Source organism: Centropristis striata, chromosome 7 (genome assembly GCF_030273125.1).
Source record: "Centropristis striata isolate RG_2023a ecotype Rhode Island chromosome 7, C.striata_1.0, whole genome shotgun sequence".
NCBI lineage: Eukaryota > Metazoa > Chordata > Actinopteri > Perciformes > Serranidae > Centropristis > Centropristis striata.
This window is the reverse complement of record NC_081523.1, coordinates 37805744-37822147: the sequence shown is the minus strand read 5'-3', so window position 1 is coordinate 37822147 and position 16404 is coordinate 37805744. Positions and strand designations below refer to the sequence as shown.

At 35.7% G+C, this 16404-nt stretch overlaps 1 protein-coding gene across 1 annotated transcript in view; it reads left to right on the top strand.

Moving 5' to 3' along the window:
- The window catches only part of mamdc2a (MAM domain containing 2a), a 55602-nt gene that overhangs the window by 25054 nt on the left and 14144 nt on the right, over positions 1-16404 (top strand). The window contains exons 6-10 of the mRNA XM_059337562.1: positions 1506-1762; positions 9058-9151; positions 11699-11845; positions 14406-14671; positions 15884-15980. Of these exons, the coding sequence (XP_059193545.1) occupies positions 1506-1762; positions 9058-9151; positions 11699-11845; positions 14406-14671; positions 15884-15980 (861 nt within the window). The remainder of the gene's footprint in view (positions 1-1505; positions 1763-9057; positions 9152-11698; positions 11846-14405; positions 14672-15883; positions 15981-16404) is intronic.

The following is a 16404-nucleotide window of genomic DNA, read 5'->3' as shown; positions in this document are numbered from 1 at the left end:
TGTGTTCTTTTTTTACCTTTTTTTTGTTTTTACCTTAGCTTTAGCCTCGGCTAAATCCCATTCAAATTCTAAATCACAACAGGATCTATGTGATGAACAACATTTTCCCATTTCAAACAGTTCAAATAAGAGACACCCAGGTTCCAGCTGCATGCAGAGACAGTGGGTTTACAGAGATTGATGGTTCTGAAGCAGAATGTGTAATCAGGAAGGTGTGCTGGCCAATAAAATGAACTGCGGTATTGTTTGGTTTGGATAAAGACCTGGAGGTTTGGACCTCGTGCTTATTCGTCTCTACGTTTATGTGTTTGAAAGCAAACCAGCTCCAAACACTCATGGAGGTGTGTATTAATCACTATAATGAGTCATTGTCATATTACACCTATTTTAAAGTCTCTGCATTGGCTGCCTGTGTGATTCACAATCGATTTAAATATTCTTCTACTGGTTTATAAATCTCTTAATGGTCTTAGTCCAGCCTGTTTATCTGATTTACTTTTATCCTATGAACCCTGGAGGACCCTCAGGTCTTCTGGGAGCCTTTTAATAAAACCAAAAGTTAGAACATAAACCCACGGTGAGGCGTCGTTTTCTCACTGTGGTCCACGTTGGTGGAAGACCTGAAGACCTGAAGACCTCAGAGACACTTCAGATCTTAAAGAGCAAACTGAAGACTTAATTTGGCTTTTACTTGAACCATTTTTAGAGATTTTTATGCTCATGCATCTTAGTACTTAAAACATATTCTCTTTTATTTATTTATTTATTATTTGCTACTATTTATTAGTCTATTTTTATATATATACATATATTATCATGCTCTACTTCTTAATTATTTATTTATTGTTTTTATCTTTTTTAATACTTTATTGTTATTATTTACTTTTATTGTTTATTTTATTTTATCTACTTGCTACTATTTATTAAGTAATTAAGTAATAAATAATGAAGAAGTAGAGCATGATATATATATATATATATATATCATGCTCTACTTCTTAATTATTTATTTATTGTTTTTATCTTTTTTTATACTTTATTGTTGTTATTATTATATACTTTTATTTTTTTATTTTATCTTACCTTACTTTATTTTTTAATTTATTTTATCTAATTAATTTCTAAGCTGCCTCCAGTGTTTCCTCACTGCTCCACGTTGAGATGGAGCTTCCTCAGTTTGTGCTTTGTTTTTAACAGGATGGTGGATGGAGGGTCAGGGTGGAGAGTGTTTGCTTGTTTCTATGTTTTAATATTATTATTATTATTATTATTATTATTAATACTTCCTTTTTCTATGTAAAACACTTTGTGTTGCATCTCCCTTGTATGAAAAGTGCTATACATATAGAGTCTGATTGATAGATTGATTGATTGATTGATTGATTGATTGATTGATTGATTGATTGATTGATTGATTGATTGATTGATTGATGTAACAAAGCACACACATCCTATCAAGGTGACATCATCAGCCTCTGCTCCTCTCTATGTCCCCACTGCTCCAGGTCACTACATGTATGTGGACTCGGTGTACGCCAAGCACTTCCAGGAAGTAGCCAAGCTGACCTCGCCCATGACCACGGTGGCCATGGCTGGCTGCCTGTCCTTCTACTACCACAGAGACCAGGAGAGGGGGAACATCTTCTCCGTCTTCACCAGAGACCAGCTGGGTCACTATGAGGAGCTGTGGAGGCCCGAGGTCTATGCTACTCCTGGCTGGACTCTGGTCAGCGTGGACATCAAGGCTCCACACCCCCTGGAGGTCAGTACTGGAGCCAGTATGCACAACTAACTAACCATATTAAATATGCAGATGACTCAGTAATTGTTAGCCTGCTACTACGCATTTCCTTATATCATTTTGGTCCGAAAAAAATTGAGTAGGCTGAAGTATAAAATACTTTTTTTTAAAAAGGGAGTAGGCTGAAGTATAAAATACTTGTAATGTATGAAATTAAAGTTGACAGAGCTGATAAATATAAATATATAATATATATAATTCAGTAGGACTTAAATGTATACCATGAATTTATTTCTAAATTTTCCTTTCCTTTATTCTTCCTTATGTCTATTTTTACTGTAAAACTTTAAGCAACTTTTAAGTCTTCTCCTCTAATTTATTTTTTGTTTTCAACACAAACCACTGCACACACTAGAACAGCTGGAGCCAAAAGCTGCTTCTCCTCCATTTGTAAGTTTTTACTAAGAGCATGATGGGAAAAAAAATTCATGGTAGGAAAAAACTGCTAAAAGAATCTGCTCCAAGACAGTGAAACAGGTCATGGTCCAGTCATTCATGACTTTGTTGAATGGTGTGAGGCATCCCACCTTCAATTTAATGTAGCCAAAACAAAGGACATGCTCATTGATTTTAGGAAAAAAATTAAGACACAAGAAATCACATCAATCAAAGGTCAGACTGTTCAATGGAACCAGGTCTCACAGGAATCCGTGAAATAGCCACGGATTTCGCTTAACTTAAAATCCGTGGAATAGCCACGGAATCACTCAAATTTCCGTGAAACTGACACGGATTTCGCTACAATGCAAGTTAATGACAGTCATATCCCGTGGCTATTCCATGGATATTTGTTCCTATTGGTTTGTTCCAAGTCACGTGACTTTCAAGGTCCCGGCGGTCAGAACAAAAAACATGGCGGACAGTTCTCTCATTTTTAGTGAAAAAAATCAATATTTTGACTTAGTTTCTACATAAAAATGGATTTTGATCACATTTCTAGCGAGAAATATATGTTTTATTTTCTAAATCTTCACTCAGTGAATGTACATAATCACTGACTGTCATTAACTTGCATTGTAGCGAAATCCGTGTCAGTTTCACGGAAATTTGAGTGATTCCGTGACTATTCCACGGATTTTGAGTTAAGCAAAATCCGTGGCTATTTCACGGATTTCTGTGAGACCATGTTGGTTCAATGTGTGCAATCTTATAAATACCTGGGGACGATAATAGACTCAAAACTCACATTTGAAACTAACGGTGAAGCGGTGTGTAAAAAAGGGCATCAGCGCCTGTTCAGTTTGAGGAAACTGAGTCGATTCCACACTGACAAATCCATCAAGACCCTCTTTTACCACGCTTTTATTGAATCAGTTTTATCATTTGCACTAGTAGCCTGGTTTGGGAAACTCTCATTGAAAGATAAAAACTCACTCAACCAAATAGTAAAGTGGTCTGGCAGACTGATTGGTGAGCCACAGCTCAACGTGGAGACCTTGTACACAAAACAATTACAGCGCATTACTGGTTCAATTTTAAACGACAGGTCCCATCCATTGCACACAGCAGAGTTTCAGCTCCTCCCCTCTGGGCGGAGCTTTACAATCAATACAATTACCTAGATGTAGAACAAAAAGACACAAAAACAGTTTTGTCCCTGCAGCCATTACACTGAGGAACAAGTCATAGCTATGCTTTGCACAGGTGTTTATTTATTGTTGTTTTTATGTATGTATTTACTATTTCTATATATGCATTTTAACCTTTATCTACGTTTTTACAACCTAAACAAGTTTTTATTTTATTTCGCTGTTTTATTTTGTTTTCATTTTTCTGTCTTCTTTTTTTGCTATTTTAGTTCACATCAATATCAAAGTATAGTCTGGACCTGTATGAACTTTTAATTTAATTTAATTTTTATTGAATTTGCCATTTCTTAACTCCCACTGTCTTAAGTTGAATGATGTGTGATATGTTCCTCTTTTGTGTGTGTGTGTGTGTGTGTGTGTGTGTATGTGTGTGTGTATGAGGACTCTATGCTGCAAACAAAATCTACCTCTGGGTCCAAATAAAGTAACTTGAACTTGATAGTGAGCAGATCAGCTTCATATGCCGATTGGATGGAAAGCAGTGAGGGTTTTAACAAACTGGAAACAAACAAGCAGCATTTTTTCAAGTTGAGGTGCTTTTTAAAAAAAAAATCAAGTGTACAATTACTTTGGCAATGAAACTGTTATTCCTCAGAAGTGTCATGGCGTGTCAGGTTGCTCTTCAGGTGTGCAGTGATATTTCTTTGGATATCAGCGACTTCCTCCTTGGTGTCCTGCCAACGACCCTACACCTGTTCAATCTTGTGTGTGTGAGGTAGACTCCTTTTTACACCATACATCAGGGATGGGCAACTGGAGGCCCGGGGGCCGCATACGCATTCTCTTGAAGTGGCCCTCAGTACAACTACATACATGAGCATGAAATCTTAAAAGTGCAGTGTAAAAATGCACAAAATTATTTCTTGCAATTAATGTTGGTCTGCTGTTCTTGCACTGAAAAAAATCTTTTATTTTCTTCAAACCTTTTGTATTCCTATTTATACTGTTATACATGCATTTGAGCATGAAATATGTTAAGTTACTGCACTGTAAACATTAAAATTGCAGTTTGTGCACGGTCCTATATGTGGCCCTGTGGTAGTGTCCATGAAAAATTGTGGCCCCCTCCAGCATTTAGGTTGCCCATCCCTGCTATACATAGTTCTGCAGTTTCTTTATGAACAATTCAGCCTTTGTTTTGTGGACTGATGAAACATTTCATGAAACAACAAGTGCCATGGAGTGTCAGGTTGCTCTTTGGATACCATGTCTGTTCAATCTTGTGTGTGTGATAGACTCATGATCAGAGATGTAAACTAGATCCAATGACTCCTTCAGGTCTTTACTTGTTACTCTGGAGTTTTTTTGTTTTGTTTTTTTACCTCACTGAGCTTTCTGCATTGGGCCTTTGGAGTCAACTTGGCTGGGCGCCCACTTCTCTAAGCACTTCGTCACCACAGCACTAAATTGTCTTTATTTGTGGACAATTTGTCTAAAGGTGGACTGGTGAACACCTAAAGTCTTTGAGATTACTTTGTAACCAGTTACAGTCTGATGCAAATGCATATGCACTTATATAGCGCTTTTCTAGTCTCTTTGCGACCACTCAAAGCTCTTTACACTACAGACTGCACTCATTCACCCGTTCACACACACATTCATACTGGTGGCAGAGGCTACCCTAAACGGTCCCACCTGCCACCATTGGGAATTCATTCACATACTGATGAACGCAGCATCAGGAGCAATTTGGGGTTCAGTATCTTGCTCAAGGATACTTCAACATGTAGGCTGCCATGGTCGGGATCACCAATCATCAGATCAGTAGGACACCACTCTACCAATCAAACTTTAACTTTAACTACATTTTATCCAAAGTGCTTTACACCAGTAGTTCTCAACCTTTTTGAGTCGCGACCCCCAATTTAACATGCATGTTGTCCGCGACCCCCGCTCACTGAACAGAATCTCACACGCACAGTTCAGATCACCCAAAAAAGAAACAAAATGACCAAAAAAAGGAAAGAAAATGACCAAAAAAGACTCAACATGACCACAAAATGACCAAAGAAAGACACAAAATGACCAGAAAATACACAAAATGACCAAAAAAAGACACAAAATGACCAAAAAAAGACACAAAATGACCCAAAAAAGAAAAAAAAAATTCCCAAAAAAGACACAAAATGACTAAAAAAAGGACACAAAATGACCAAAAAAGTAAACAAAATTACCAAAAAAGACACAAATTGACAAAAAAAAACCCCACAAAATGACCCAAAAAAAAGACATTAAGTGACTAAAAAGACTAAAACACATTAACACATGAACACTTTAACACAGTGGAGACAGAGCTGACTTCCAAAATAATTTGACGACCCCCAGAAATCATCTCCCGACCCCAATTGGGGTCTCGACCCCTAGGTTGAGAACAGCTGCTTTACACTACAGTATGCACTCATTCACCTGTTCACACACACATTCATGCTGGTGGCAGAGGCTACTGTAGAGACCCGGGGGGTCTCCACGGGTCGTTCAAGTTGTAATAAGAACAGAAAACAAGTCTTTACCGTCACACTGCACCTTTATTTTATGCAGGTGAAGCTCAAACACCATTTATATGCCAGACTTGAAGGGAAAAAAAGGAAAAACAACATAAAGGTTACGGAGGAGTTCTGTCCAGCCCGGGAAAAAGTACAGTCAGCCTCAACTCTGACCTTATATTACCGTGGTAATTAAAGAAACAAAAGTAATTTAAAGTGACAGTACTCAGAATCATTACACTACCAGGGCACACTGGAGCCACCGCCACCATTGGGAGTTCATTCAGCCAGAGCCGCCCAAATACTTGGTCAGTATTTTATTTGGTTCTCAGGGTTAAAGGATCTAGATTATGTCCATTATTGCACGTGGGCCCAATGGGAAAGGAGAGTTTAACCAACTGCTTGTGTCACGGCAACCAGGGTCTGAGTTTGTGATGGCCCAATATCCAGTTTTGTTCCCAATATACACTACTGGTCAAAAGTTTTAGAACACACCAACTTTTCCAGAATTTAATTGAAAATTATGCAGTTTAATGTCTCAGTGTACTCTGAAATGAATGCACATTTGCAACATTTAAAATTCTTTATTGAGCATGATAGTGTTTTGAAAGTAAAAAAAAAGATTCAAAATCACATTTTATGTTGGACTAAAGGACAAAAAAAAGACACAAAATGACAAAAAAAAGACACAAAATGACACAAAAAAAGACACAAAATGACTTACAAAGACATGAAAAGAATTCAAAAATGGACAAAATAGCCCAAGACTCCATAGAGTTAAGTTGTTAACCCACTTCTTGTTCCCTGAAAAAGGCCTACTTGTATAATTCTGAAATGTACATTATTTTTCAGTTTTTGTTAACCTTACCCTTTTTTATTTACCTCTGGCAGTTCACCACTTACCTTTGTACCCTTTCAAGCTGTTCATTTGACTTGAACTGCTTGAATTTCAATAAAAAACTGGAAAAATTGGGGTGTTCTAAAACTTTTGATCAGTAGTGTATTTATCAACACATCTGCCAATTTTGGTGCTTTTATCACAAAATGAACAATGGGAATGATTTATTGAGCTATGCTGATCGTCTGTTGGCCTTCTGACTGTGGAGGAGTTAGTCTGACTGCAGCAGCTGAATCATTAATGATTCTCCTTCCTCCTTCCTCTGCTCCTGCTCAGTCTGCTGCTGTAAATGCAGAGCCAGAAGGGCTTTATTTTCAGCCCGTGGTATTGAAGCATTACCATATGTGTTGATGGATGTGCGTGTCAGTGTACGGTAATACACATGAAGTATGCAAAGACAGGGGTTTTATGGTTCATGGTTAGGGTTTTGACCCCAGGGCCACCAGAACTAACATCCACTGACTTTCAGCTGAGCATTCAATTTTTGGCAGTTTATTAACCCTCTGGAGTCCACCTATTTATTGAAAATACACATTTTATTTACAGTAATAACTTTATTTATCTATGATATGTAGACAAGCTGAGAAAGCCAGTTGAAAGTGCCATTTATGTTTCTAGACCATTTTTAAAATGGGAATTTTCTTTCTACAATGGAAACTATTACTATTTTTAATTTATATGCAAATAGACAGTTTTGCAGTTTTATTATTTATTATTTGTCTGCTGTTTTTGTGTGTATAAATGGTAAAAAAAAAAAAAAAATGGTACTTTTCCATAGACACCTGTGTCTTTTGTTTGTATTTTGGGTTCCTGGCAGCTTTATACTTTGTTAATTAAAATAAAATGAAAAATCTGACTGATAGCCAAGTTTGTGTGGAGAAAAAGGAGCCATGCATGTGATGTAAGGACAGACTGAAAGATGCTAAACAGAGACAGAAATGAATGCAGAGGAAGTTGATAAATTTGAACCAAAAATCCTGGACTTCAGAGGGTTAAGAGATGTAAATGAGCTACTTTTTACTCTCAGTCTGGTGTTTCTGCATAGCAGGCTTGTGAGACGTCGTTGCTGCTAACTCACTTTCCTTGTAATGAACTCTTTGATGTGTCTGTGTTAGGTCATTGTTCTTTTCAGACACATGTACACTACCGGTCAAAAGTTTTAGAACACCCCAATTTTTCCAGTTTTTTATTGAAATTCAAGCAGTTCAAGTCAAATGAACAGCTTGAAAGGGTCCAAAGGTAAGTGGTGAACTGCCAGAGGTAAATAAAAAAAGGTAAACTTAACAAAAACTGAAAAATAATGTACATTTCAGAATTATACAAGTAGGCCTTTTTCAGGGACCAAGAAATGGGTTAACAACTTAACTCTATGGAGTCTTGGGCTATTTTGTCCATTTTTTAATTCTTTTCATGTCTTTGTAAGTCATTTTGTGTCTTTTTTGGTCATTTTGTGTCTTTTTTTGTCATTTTGTGTCTTTTTTTGGTCATTTTGTGTCTTTTTTTACTCCTTTAGTCCAACATAAAATGTGATTTTGAATCTTTTTTTTACTTTCAAACCACTATCATGCTCAATAAAGAATTTTAAATGTTGCAAATGTGCATTCATTTCAGAGTACACTGAGACATTAAACTGCATAATTTTCAATTAAATTCTGGAAAAGTTGATGTGTTCTAAAACTTTTGACCAGTAGTGTAGATGTATATATTTATATCCTTTATTTAACCAGGTAAAAAGTCTCGTTGAGATTAAAAAAAATCTCTTTTTTGTGCCGTACAGGCTGGTATTACTGTGAGCCTCTCGGTTTCCTTCACTTCCCTTTTTTCATGTTATGCTGCAGAAAGACAATATTTTCCCAAATATCATGAAAATAAAAATAACATGGTACTTGTGTGTCTCGACAAACACTGACTCCTCTGTGGCTTTCCACTGCACTTTGAAATGTGTATTCTTCTCTTTGACTGCACGGTTTCCTTTCCTTCGACTCTGAGCCAGGACGCCTCCCACAGCTTGCTGCTGTCGCTGTGGAAAGAAGCTTGCGAAACATTACTAAGTGGGTCAGTTCCTCTGTGGACTGAGCCAAGAGTCGTACAGAGCTTTTCCATCAAGCAGCACTCTGCTGACGACTTACCCATGTTCCTCAATTTACCCTACACTGATGTCACTGTCTGCTTCTACAGCTGTCTCGTCCATCACTTTACTTTCACAATCCACAGAGCATGTTTTCTGATTAAAAGGTGTAATCACACACTCATTACCCATCTGTGAATGTCTGTCTGTGTTACCAGGTGGTGTTTGAGGTGGCCTTTAACAGTGCCAGAGGTGGAAATGTGGCCATAGATGACATCTCCTTTTCTCCTGAGTTCTGCCACACTGACACAGGTGACACATGTACAGAAGTTATTTCCAACTGACAAAAAAAGATAAATAAATAACTAGAATTAAGCAAAAACATGCTCGAAATAAGTAACATTATGTGCCAGTGCAGTAAGTTCACTGTAAAAAAAACAACTGTTGTTTTTACGGTAAAAAACCAGCAGCTGTGGTTGCAAGAACTTTACCGTAATAAATACGGTGCAACTTTTTCTAATATTATGGTAAAAGGATATCAGCACTGTTGATTTCACATTAAAGATTGCCATTTTATTGCATATTTTACCGTAAAAAATAAAAAGTTTTTCCATCAAAAGAAACGCTGTTTTGCAATATGATTGACAAGAAAATCTTTATAAATGCTTCATAAATTAAAGATATTATCATTAAATATTACAGTATATTTCTGTTAGAGATATGGTGTTTAGTTAATTTAACAGTGAGAAAAAGTATTTTTACAAAAAATAAATGCAAAAATGATGGCTTGTATTACATATTACAGTATATTTTTGCTACAATCACAGTGCCAGTGTGTTTTACAGTGAAGTAATGTTTTTTAAAAAAACTGTAAAAAAAAATACTGTTTTGGCTGATATATACATTTACAATGTTTCATTGTTACTTAAACTGAATTAACTCATTTATCATTTTACGGTCTTTTACTGTCATGGTTTAGCAGTTTTTCACTGTAATATCTACAGACATTTTTTACAGTGTACATTGTTCTTTGTAAGAATTCTTTAAATAAGTAAAAATATCCAGGCTGGAAAAACCCATGATGTCCTAAAATAAGTCCAAATATACTTGTTTTGAGCAATTGCGGCTTGAAAAGCCCAACTGTAGTAACAAGGAAGCAATACTTGAAACTAGCACGTTTTTTCCTCATTTCAGTATCTGTGGGTAGATACTGGTGGTAGAAAATGCTTTTGAAATATCATTTAAACTTCATGCAACTAAAACTCTCAACTGGAGCCAATACTTTAGGTAAAAACTCACCATATTAAACAGTTGAATAGATTGAAAAGCATGAAAAAGCTCACAATGTCAATCCTAAAAACAAGTCTTTAATCAAGACTGAAATCCCTGTGAAGAGGTTATTCACTCATTTTAGTTACAAAAAGACACTTGTTCTCAAAATAAGCACATGAAGCTATGTTTAGTAGGTAAATATACTCAAAACAAGATAATTAAGATACTATTGCTAGATATAAGAAGAAAATACTTAGTAAGCTTCCTGTTTTTTGCAGTGTAATCTGTATCTCAAGCCACTAGAGGCTAATTGCACCAATTTCTGTAGGACTAAACTAATGAGAACTAAGTCGTCTTTGGAGAATAAGTGTTTTCTGTTCAATGAATAACAATCTGCCAATGGCTCCTGGTGGTTGATTAGACTGGGGAAAATGGCCATTAATTACCAAACATTCAAGTATAAAGTTATTTTTAAAATCCAACAGTAATGCAGCTTGTTTCCTCTCATCATTATTCTTCAACTAGTGCTGTTCTCCAGCAGACTCCTCCTTGTAATGTAAATGTTTTTCTTTATTCTTCTTTAACTAAATTTTATCCAAAGCGCTTTACACTTAAGACTGCACTCATTCACCTGTTCACACACACATTCATGCTGGTGGCAGAGGCTACCAGGGCCCACTGGTGCCACCTGCCACCATTGGGAATTCATTCACACACCGATGAACACAGCAACAGGAGAAATTTGGGGTTCAGTATCTTGCTCAAGGATACTTCGACATGTAGGCTGCCATGGTCAGGGATAGGGCTGGGCGATATGGACCAAAAGTCATATTCTGATATATTTAGGCTGGATATCGATATGTACGATATATATCCTGATATTTTTATGGCAAAGTGAGAGTAAATGTTCAGTCAAAGCCAAATATGACATGTCACAAGTAGTTTTATTGAAACAGTTTTGTTTTTTATGATTCAACTTTTATTGAGTTTTTACAATTTTTTACAAGACCACACTAACAACCAATTAAGAAAAGGGAAAAAAAAGAAAAAAAAGGGGCAAGATTAAGATACACTATCTTATGATAATAAAACATAAATAAAAATAAATAAATAAAACAATAAAATGAAAATAAGTACATAAGAAGTCCAAGACAGGTACAATTAATCCATGCTCAATGTGTTAATTCACTGTCTACAAATAGTCTTCCAGTAAACATTTCCCTGTAATGAACCTTGAAACAGTTTATTTAAGTGAACATGAATACTGTATAACAACAGGAGCACCTCTTTTTTTTTTTCAAGGATCACAGTGCAAAATTGAACTATATCGATATATGCAATATGGTCCAATTCCATATCACATTTAAAAATATATCGATATATCTTTTATATCGATATATATCACCCAGCCCTAGTCAGGGATCGAACCTCCGACCTTCCGATCAGTTGGATACCACTCTACCAACTCAGCCACAGTGGCCCTACTGCATCCTAACCCTTTTAGACTTGACTTGGATGATGCAAACTGTGTTTTTTTTTATCACTGAGCTCTGTTTCTTATTGGAGATGCTATGATTTGTGTTCCAGAGCCAACCTTTGACCCTTCTATAGCCAACTGTGACTTTGAGAACGGACTGTGTCTGTACTATCAGGAGAAAACAGAGAGTAAGGTGTGGAGCAGAGTTGCAGTGAAACCTAATGTCTTCAGGATAGGAGACCATACCACAGGAACAGGTGAGTTACAGAGTCTAGAGAACTGCTGACACAGCATCCCAAATGATGCTGCAAGATGTTCAGCACCATTTGTCATCTTTATGGTATATATGCTTGCATTGTGAAGACATGGCAAATGTTGGACATACTGGTATTTCCATACAGGTGTAGTAATAAGAGGGTTCTAACTTTTCTTGTGTTTTCCATGTTGGGATATGACAACGTATCTGCTCCACACTGTTGCCCACCTCTCATCATCACCTGAGCAGTGCTCATAATCAGTTCCAGGCAAGGTTATTATAGTTAACGAAAACTAACGAAATAACGAAAACTAGAATTAAATTTTTTTTTTCGTTAACCCTCTATAGTATGGTGTTGCCCTCAGGCAACATATCCATTTTTGGCCTGTCAAATTTCTACAGTGTATGTTTTTCAGTGATGCGATACTTTTAAAAAGAGCGAAGAGTATAGGGAACCACTAGCAATGCTTTAATTTGTCACATGACCTCCAGGAGGCCATATTGAAACCCTTCTTTGCAGACTTTTCCAAAGGAAACAGCTTTGCCTTTTTGTGCAACAAAAAAGCACTGAAAACATCATTTTGTTGCCCTTTTCCATCTGGAAAAAAATTCCTAGTAATAGGTGAGTAAACCTTCATTTTCGATAGTTTCATGCAATTTAGTTTCATAATTGACACATGGCAACAGGCAACAAACCTGAAAAAAATATATTTAAAATTTCTTCAGATTATGTTTATTTAGTCTATTTTAAGACAAAAAAAAAAACACTCCAAACATTCTCTTCCTAACTGGCATCATAATAGTACCATAGAGGGTTAACTGAAATAAAAATAAGTCTTAAAAAAAATATATAAATAACTCAAATTGTATTTTGTGGTTACAAAACTAACTAAAATTATAGTGAAAATGTCTTTAGTTTTCGTCTCTGTCAACTTTTTTCATAGGTAAACCTTTATGGTTGATATGAAATCTATTTCATCTATCTGGTTTTATGACTTAATAAACTTATTGGGGCTGAGATGGATCAGACAAAGGAAATAAAGGAAACATTTATTGTGACCTTTTTGAATCTGGCACCCAACTAATACCTCATAATAAAAAAACTAAAACTAACACTAAAACTTATAAAAACTAAGCATTTTCCAAAAAATAAAAACTAATTAAAACTAGCAAACTCACTCTAAAAACGAATTAAAACTAACTGAATTTGAAAACAAAAAAATCACTAAAAAAAATAAAACTAATGAAAAAATCCCAAACTATTATAATCTTGGTTCCAGTTACCAATTCAGGGGGAAAACAGAGGAAAAGTCCAAAGTATAATAAATCGTACTCGTTATATGACATTTTATTCAGTTCATGAAGTGCAAGTATTTGTTCCATTCTAATAAAAAAAATGAGGAATTGGGAAATTTTGGAAAATGGAACTGGAGCCATTTGGACTGGTTAATATTAGGATCATGGTTTATAGCTCTCCCTATCTCCAATATCTGCCACAGTCAGTGGGATCATTCATGGATGGTTATACCAAAATGTAAATGTATTTTACCTTTGCACATCAGGCAGGCCTCCTCACTGTCTGCCTTTAAAAGGAATCTTTAAACCCATTTTTATTCACTGGCTTTTAACTCAACATGAGCCTTTTGGTCTGTTTTATTTTTTGTTTTTATTTGTTCTTTGTGGCTTTTTAAAATTAAGATTCATTTTAAAATTGAGATTCATTTTAAAACCCACTTTTATTTACTGTTTTTTGTTTTACCCAGCATGAGACTTGCTTTGTTTTAGTTGTTTTTGCTTGTTCTTTGTTTTTATTGTTGGTCTGTCCTGCCATGTACAGCACTTTGTATCAGCTAATGCTGTCTTAACCCTTTGATGCACAACATATTTTAACCCCTTCTAATGCGCAACATGGGTCAAAAATGACCCTCATTCATTCCCCTGTTATTTAATGCTGCTGTGTGTTTCTGTGCTCTATCTTTTGATATTTTATGATCACAACAGATCATTATTTCCATTTTGCCTCTCATACTTAATGAAGAAAAAAAGTTTCTGTATTATTACATAGCTAACTTCTTGGCTAAGTAGCTACTTAGCTAAATACTTAGCCAAGAAGTTAGCTAAGTAGTTAGCTTAGCAAGCTACTTAGCTAAATACTTAACCAAGAAGTTAGCTAAGTAGTTAGTTAGCAAGCTACTTAGCTAAAAAATGGATATGGGTCATTTTTGACCCATGTTGTGCATTAGAAGAGTAGTGACACCAAAAGGGATTTAAAAATGAATCAAGGAAAACATAAAATTAGGATGTATGATTATCAAAAACCTTGAGGAAAACCTGGAATACTAAATGATGAAAATAAATTACTGCAAAGATATAGAACATAAAAACTCATACCGGGTCACTTTAGACCCATGTTGTGCATCAAAGGGTTAAAGGGCTATATAAATAAAGTTGATTTGATTTGATTTATGTGACATCATAGAGTTGTTTTGTAATGTCAATTTTGTGGAAATTGTTCCAGTCCTGTTATATTTGCTCCGTGTTTTGGTCTGATCTTTCTTCAGGCTGCTTCCTGCTGGCGAATCCTCATTTCACCTCCAGGTCTGACTACGTGGGTCGGCTTCATGGACCCTTATTACCGGGGAACCACAAATACTGCCTGAGGTTCTACTACCTGCTTCATGGATTTAGAAAAGTGGACAATGCTCTGGTTCTTTACATTTATGATGAGAACAATGTGGCTCAGGAGAAGGTGTGGAGCCTCGCTGACACGTCCAGAGCTGTATGGAGTCAGGTGGAGATCACCTACATGAAGCCCATGCTGTCCAAGGTAGAGAGCACCAGATATGTGATATATCACCTAAATCAGTGGTTCTCTCAACTCAACTTTCTCAACTCAACTTTATTTGTAAAGCACTTTAAAACAACAACAGCCGCAACAAAGTGCTGTACATAAACACACAGAACAAGAGACAATAAAATAAATAAAACAGGAAATAAACACTAAAATAAATAGATTCATTGCTTTTTAAAAGACAATTTAAAAAACAATAAATAAAAGCAAACCATAAAACACTAAAAACAAGAGCAGAGTCTCATGCGTGGTTAAAAGCCAAGGAATAAAAATAGGTTTTAAGATGACTTTTAAAACCTTTTTTCAGTGATGTACCCCCTTTGAAATATTTTTTCAGCCAAGTACCCCCTAACCAGGGCAAAGCATTGTTGGTTGAAAAAAAAAAAAAGCCTTAAAAACAGAGCGCTGTGCCATCAGTGTCTGATTTATTAAACTTTGGAACTGATAAACACATACAAAATTCAAACATTTGAAAAACATTTTAAATGTTAATAATCCATGACTAAATTTATTGCAAATATTTCTCATCACTAAAATGTAGTGATTCAAACTAATGTAGTAAAAACAGTGAGCATAGAACCATTTAAAACTATAAAATGAACCATTTAAAACTCAATGAATGTGCAAAACACTGCTCATTTGTAGTGGTCTCTCTTGAACTATTTAGAAATTTAAAAAATAAATAATTAACTTAGTTAAGAAATAAAGATTTGTGCAAATAATTACCAACATAAAGTGTCCTCTTTTGAGAGGAGATCTGTTCTCAAAAATAAATCATTAACTTAATTTTAAATAAATGCAGAAATTGCTAAAAATAAAAAATAGAAATATTTATCATCTTAAAATACATTTTTAAGAATCAAAAAGAAAACTTACATCTTTACATTACAAACTGTCAACACTGAATATTGTATGTGTTCCACTGAACTGACACATTTTAGTGAGACACTTATATAATGCATATAAAATGCATTTTATGAACTTATACTTATATTTTCCTAAAATATTTATGAAATAATTATTTTTTAAGGATTTTTGCATGAATGCTACTTTTTAAATGTGTATTTTAAAATCTCACGTACCCCCATTTGAGAACCACTGACCTAAATGAAAAGTGTTATGATGGATGAGAACGATAGATTGATAAATGGCTGAATGCAGTATTCATTATTGTTTTCTGTTTCCCAGGTCGTGTTTGTTAGCATATGTAAGAACTTCTGGGAATGTGGCCTCGCAGCCATCGATGACATCACTGTGAGTCTCGGGGACTGTCAAATCTCAGCAGGTAGGAAACTCACTAACACCCTGACAGCTGTGGTTCATGTCCAACATCAGTCTTGAATTCTCATTCAATCTATTTCATCTATATTCTTTCCTCCATTTGTTGGGGCCAACTGGAGTATCAGTGGCAGTGTAAGTCTGTATGGACCCAATAGCAGCACGCAGGATACCAGGAACAGTTGGTAATGGCTTATAATGTCAACCTGAGCAGGTGCAGGCAAATGTAGGTGACGTGCACACAGAACAGTTTGAAGTGCCATGTCGGCAAAAGGAAATCAGTCCATGATGCAGCGCTAGAAAGTGGCAAGAGTCTTCATAGTGGCTTGATTAGTGATTATCAGATTATCAGAGGCAGCTGAGTGAACAGGTGCCTCTGATAATCTATGGCTCCGTTTACATGATGACGGTCTGAACAGAAGACGCAAAAG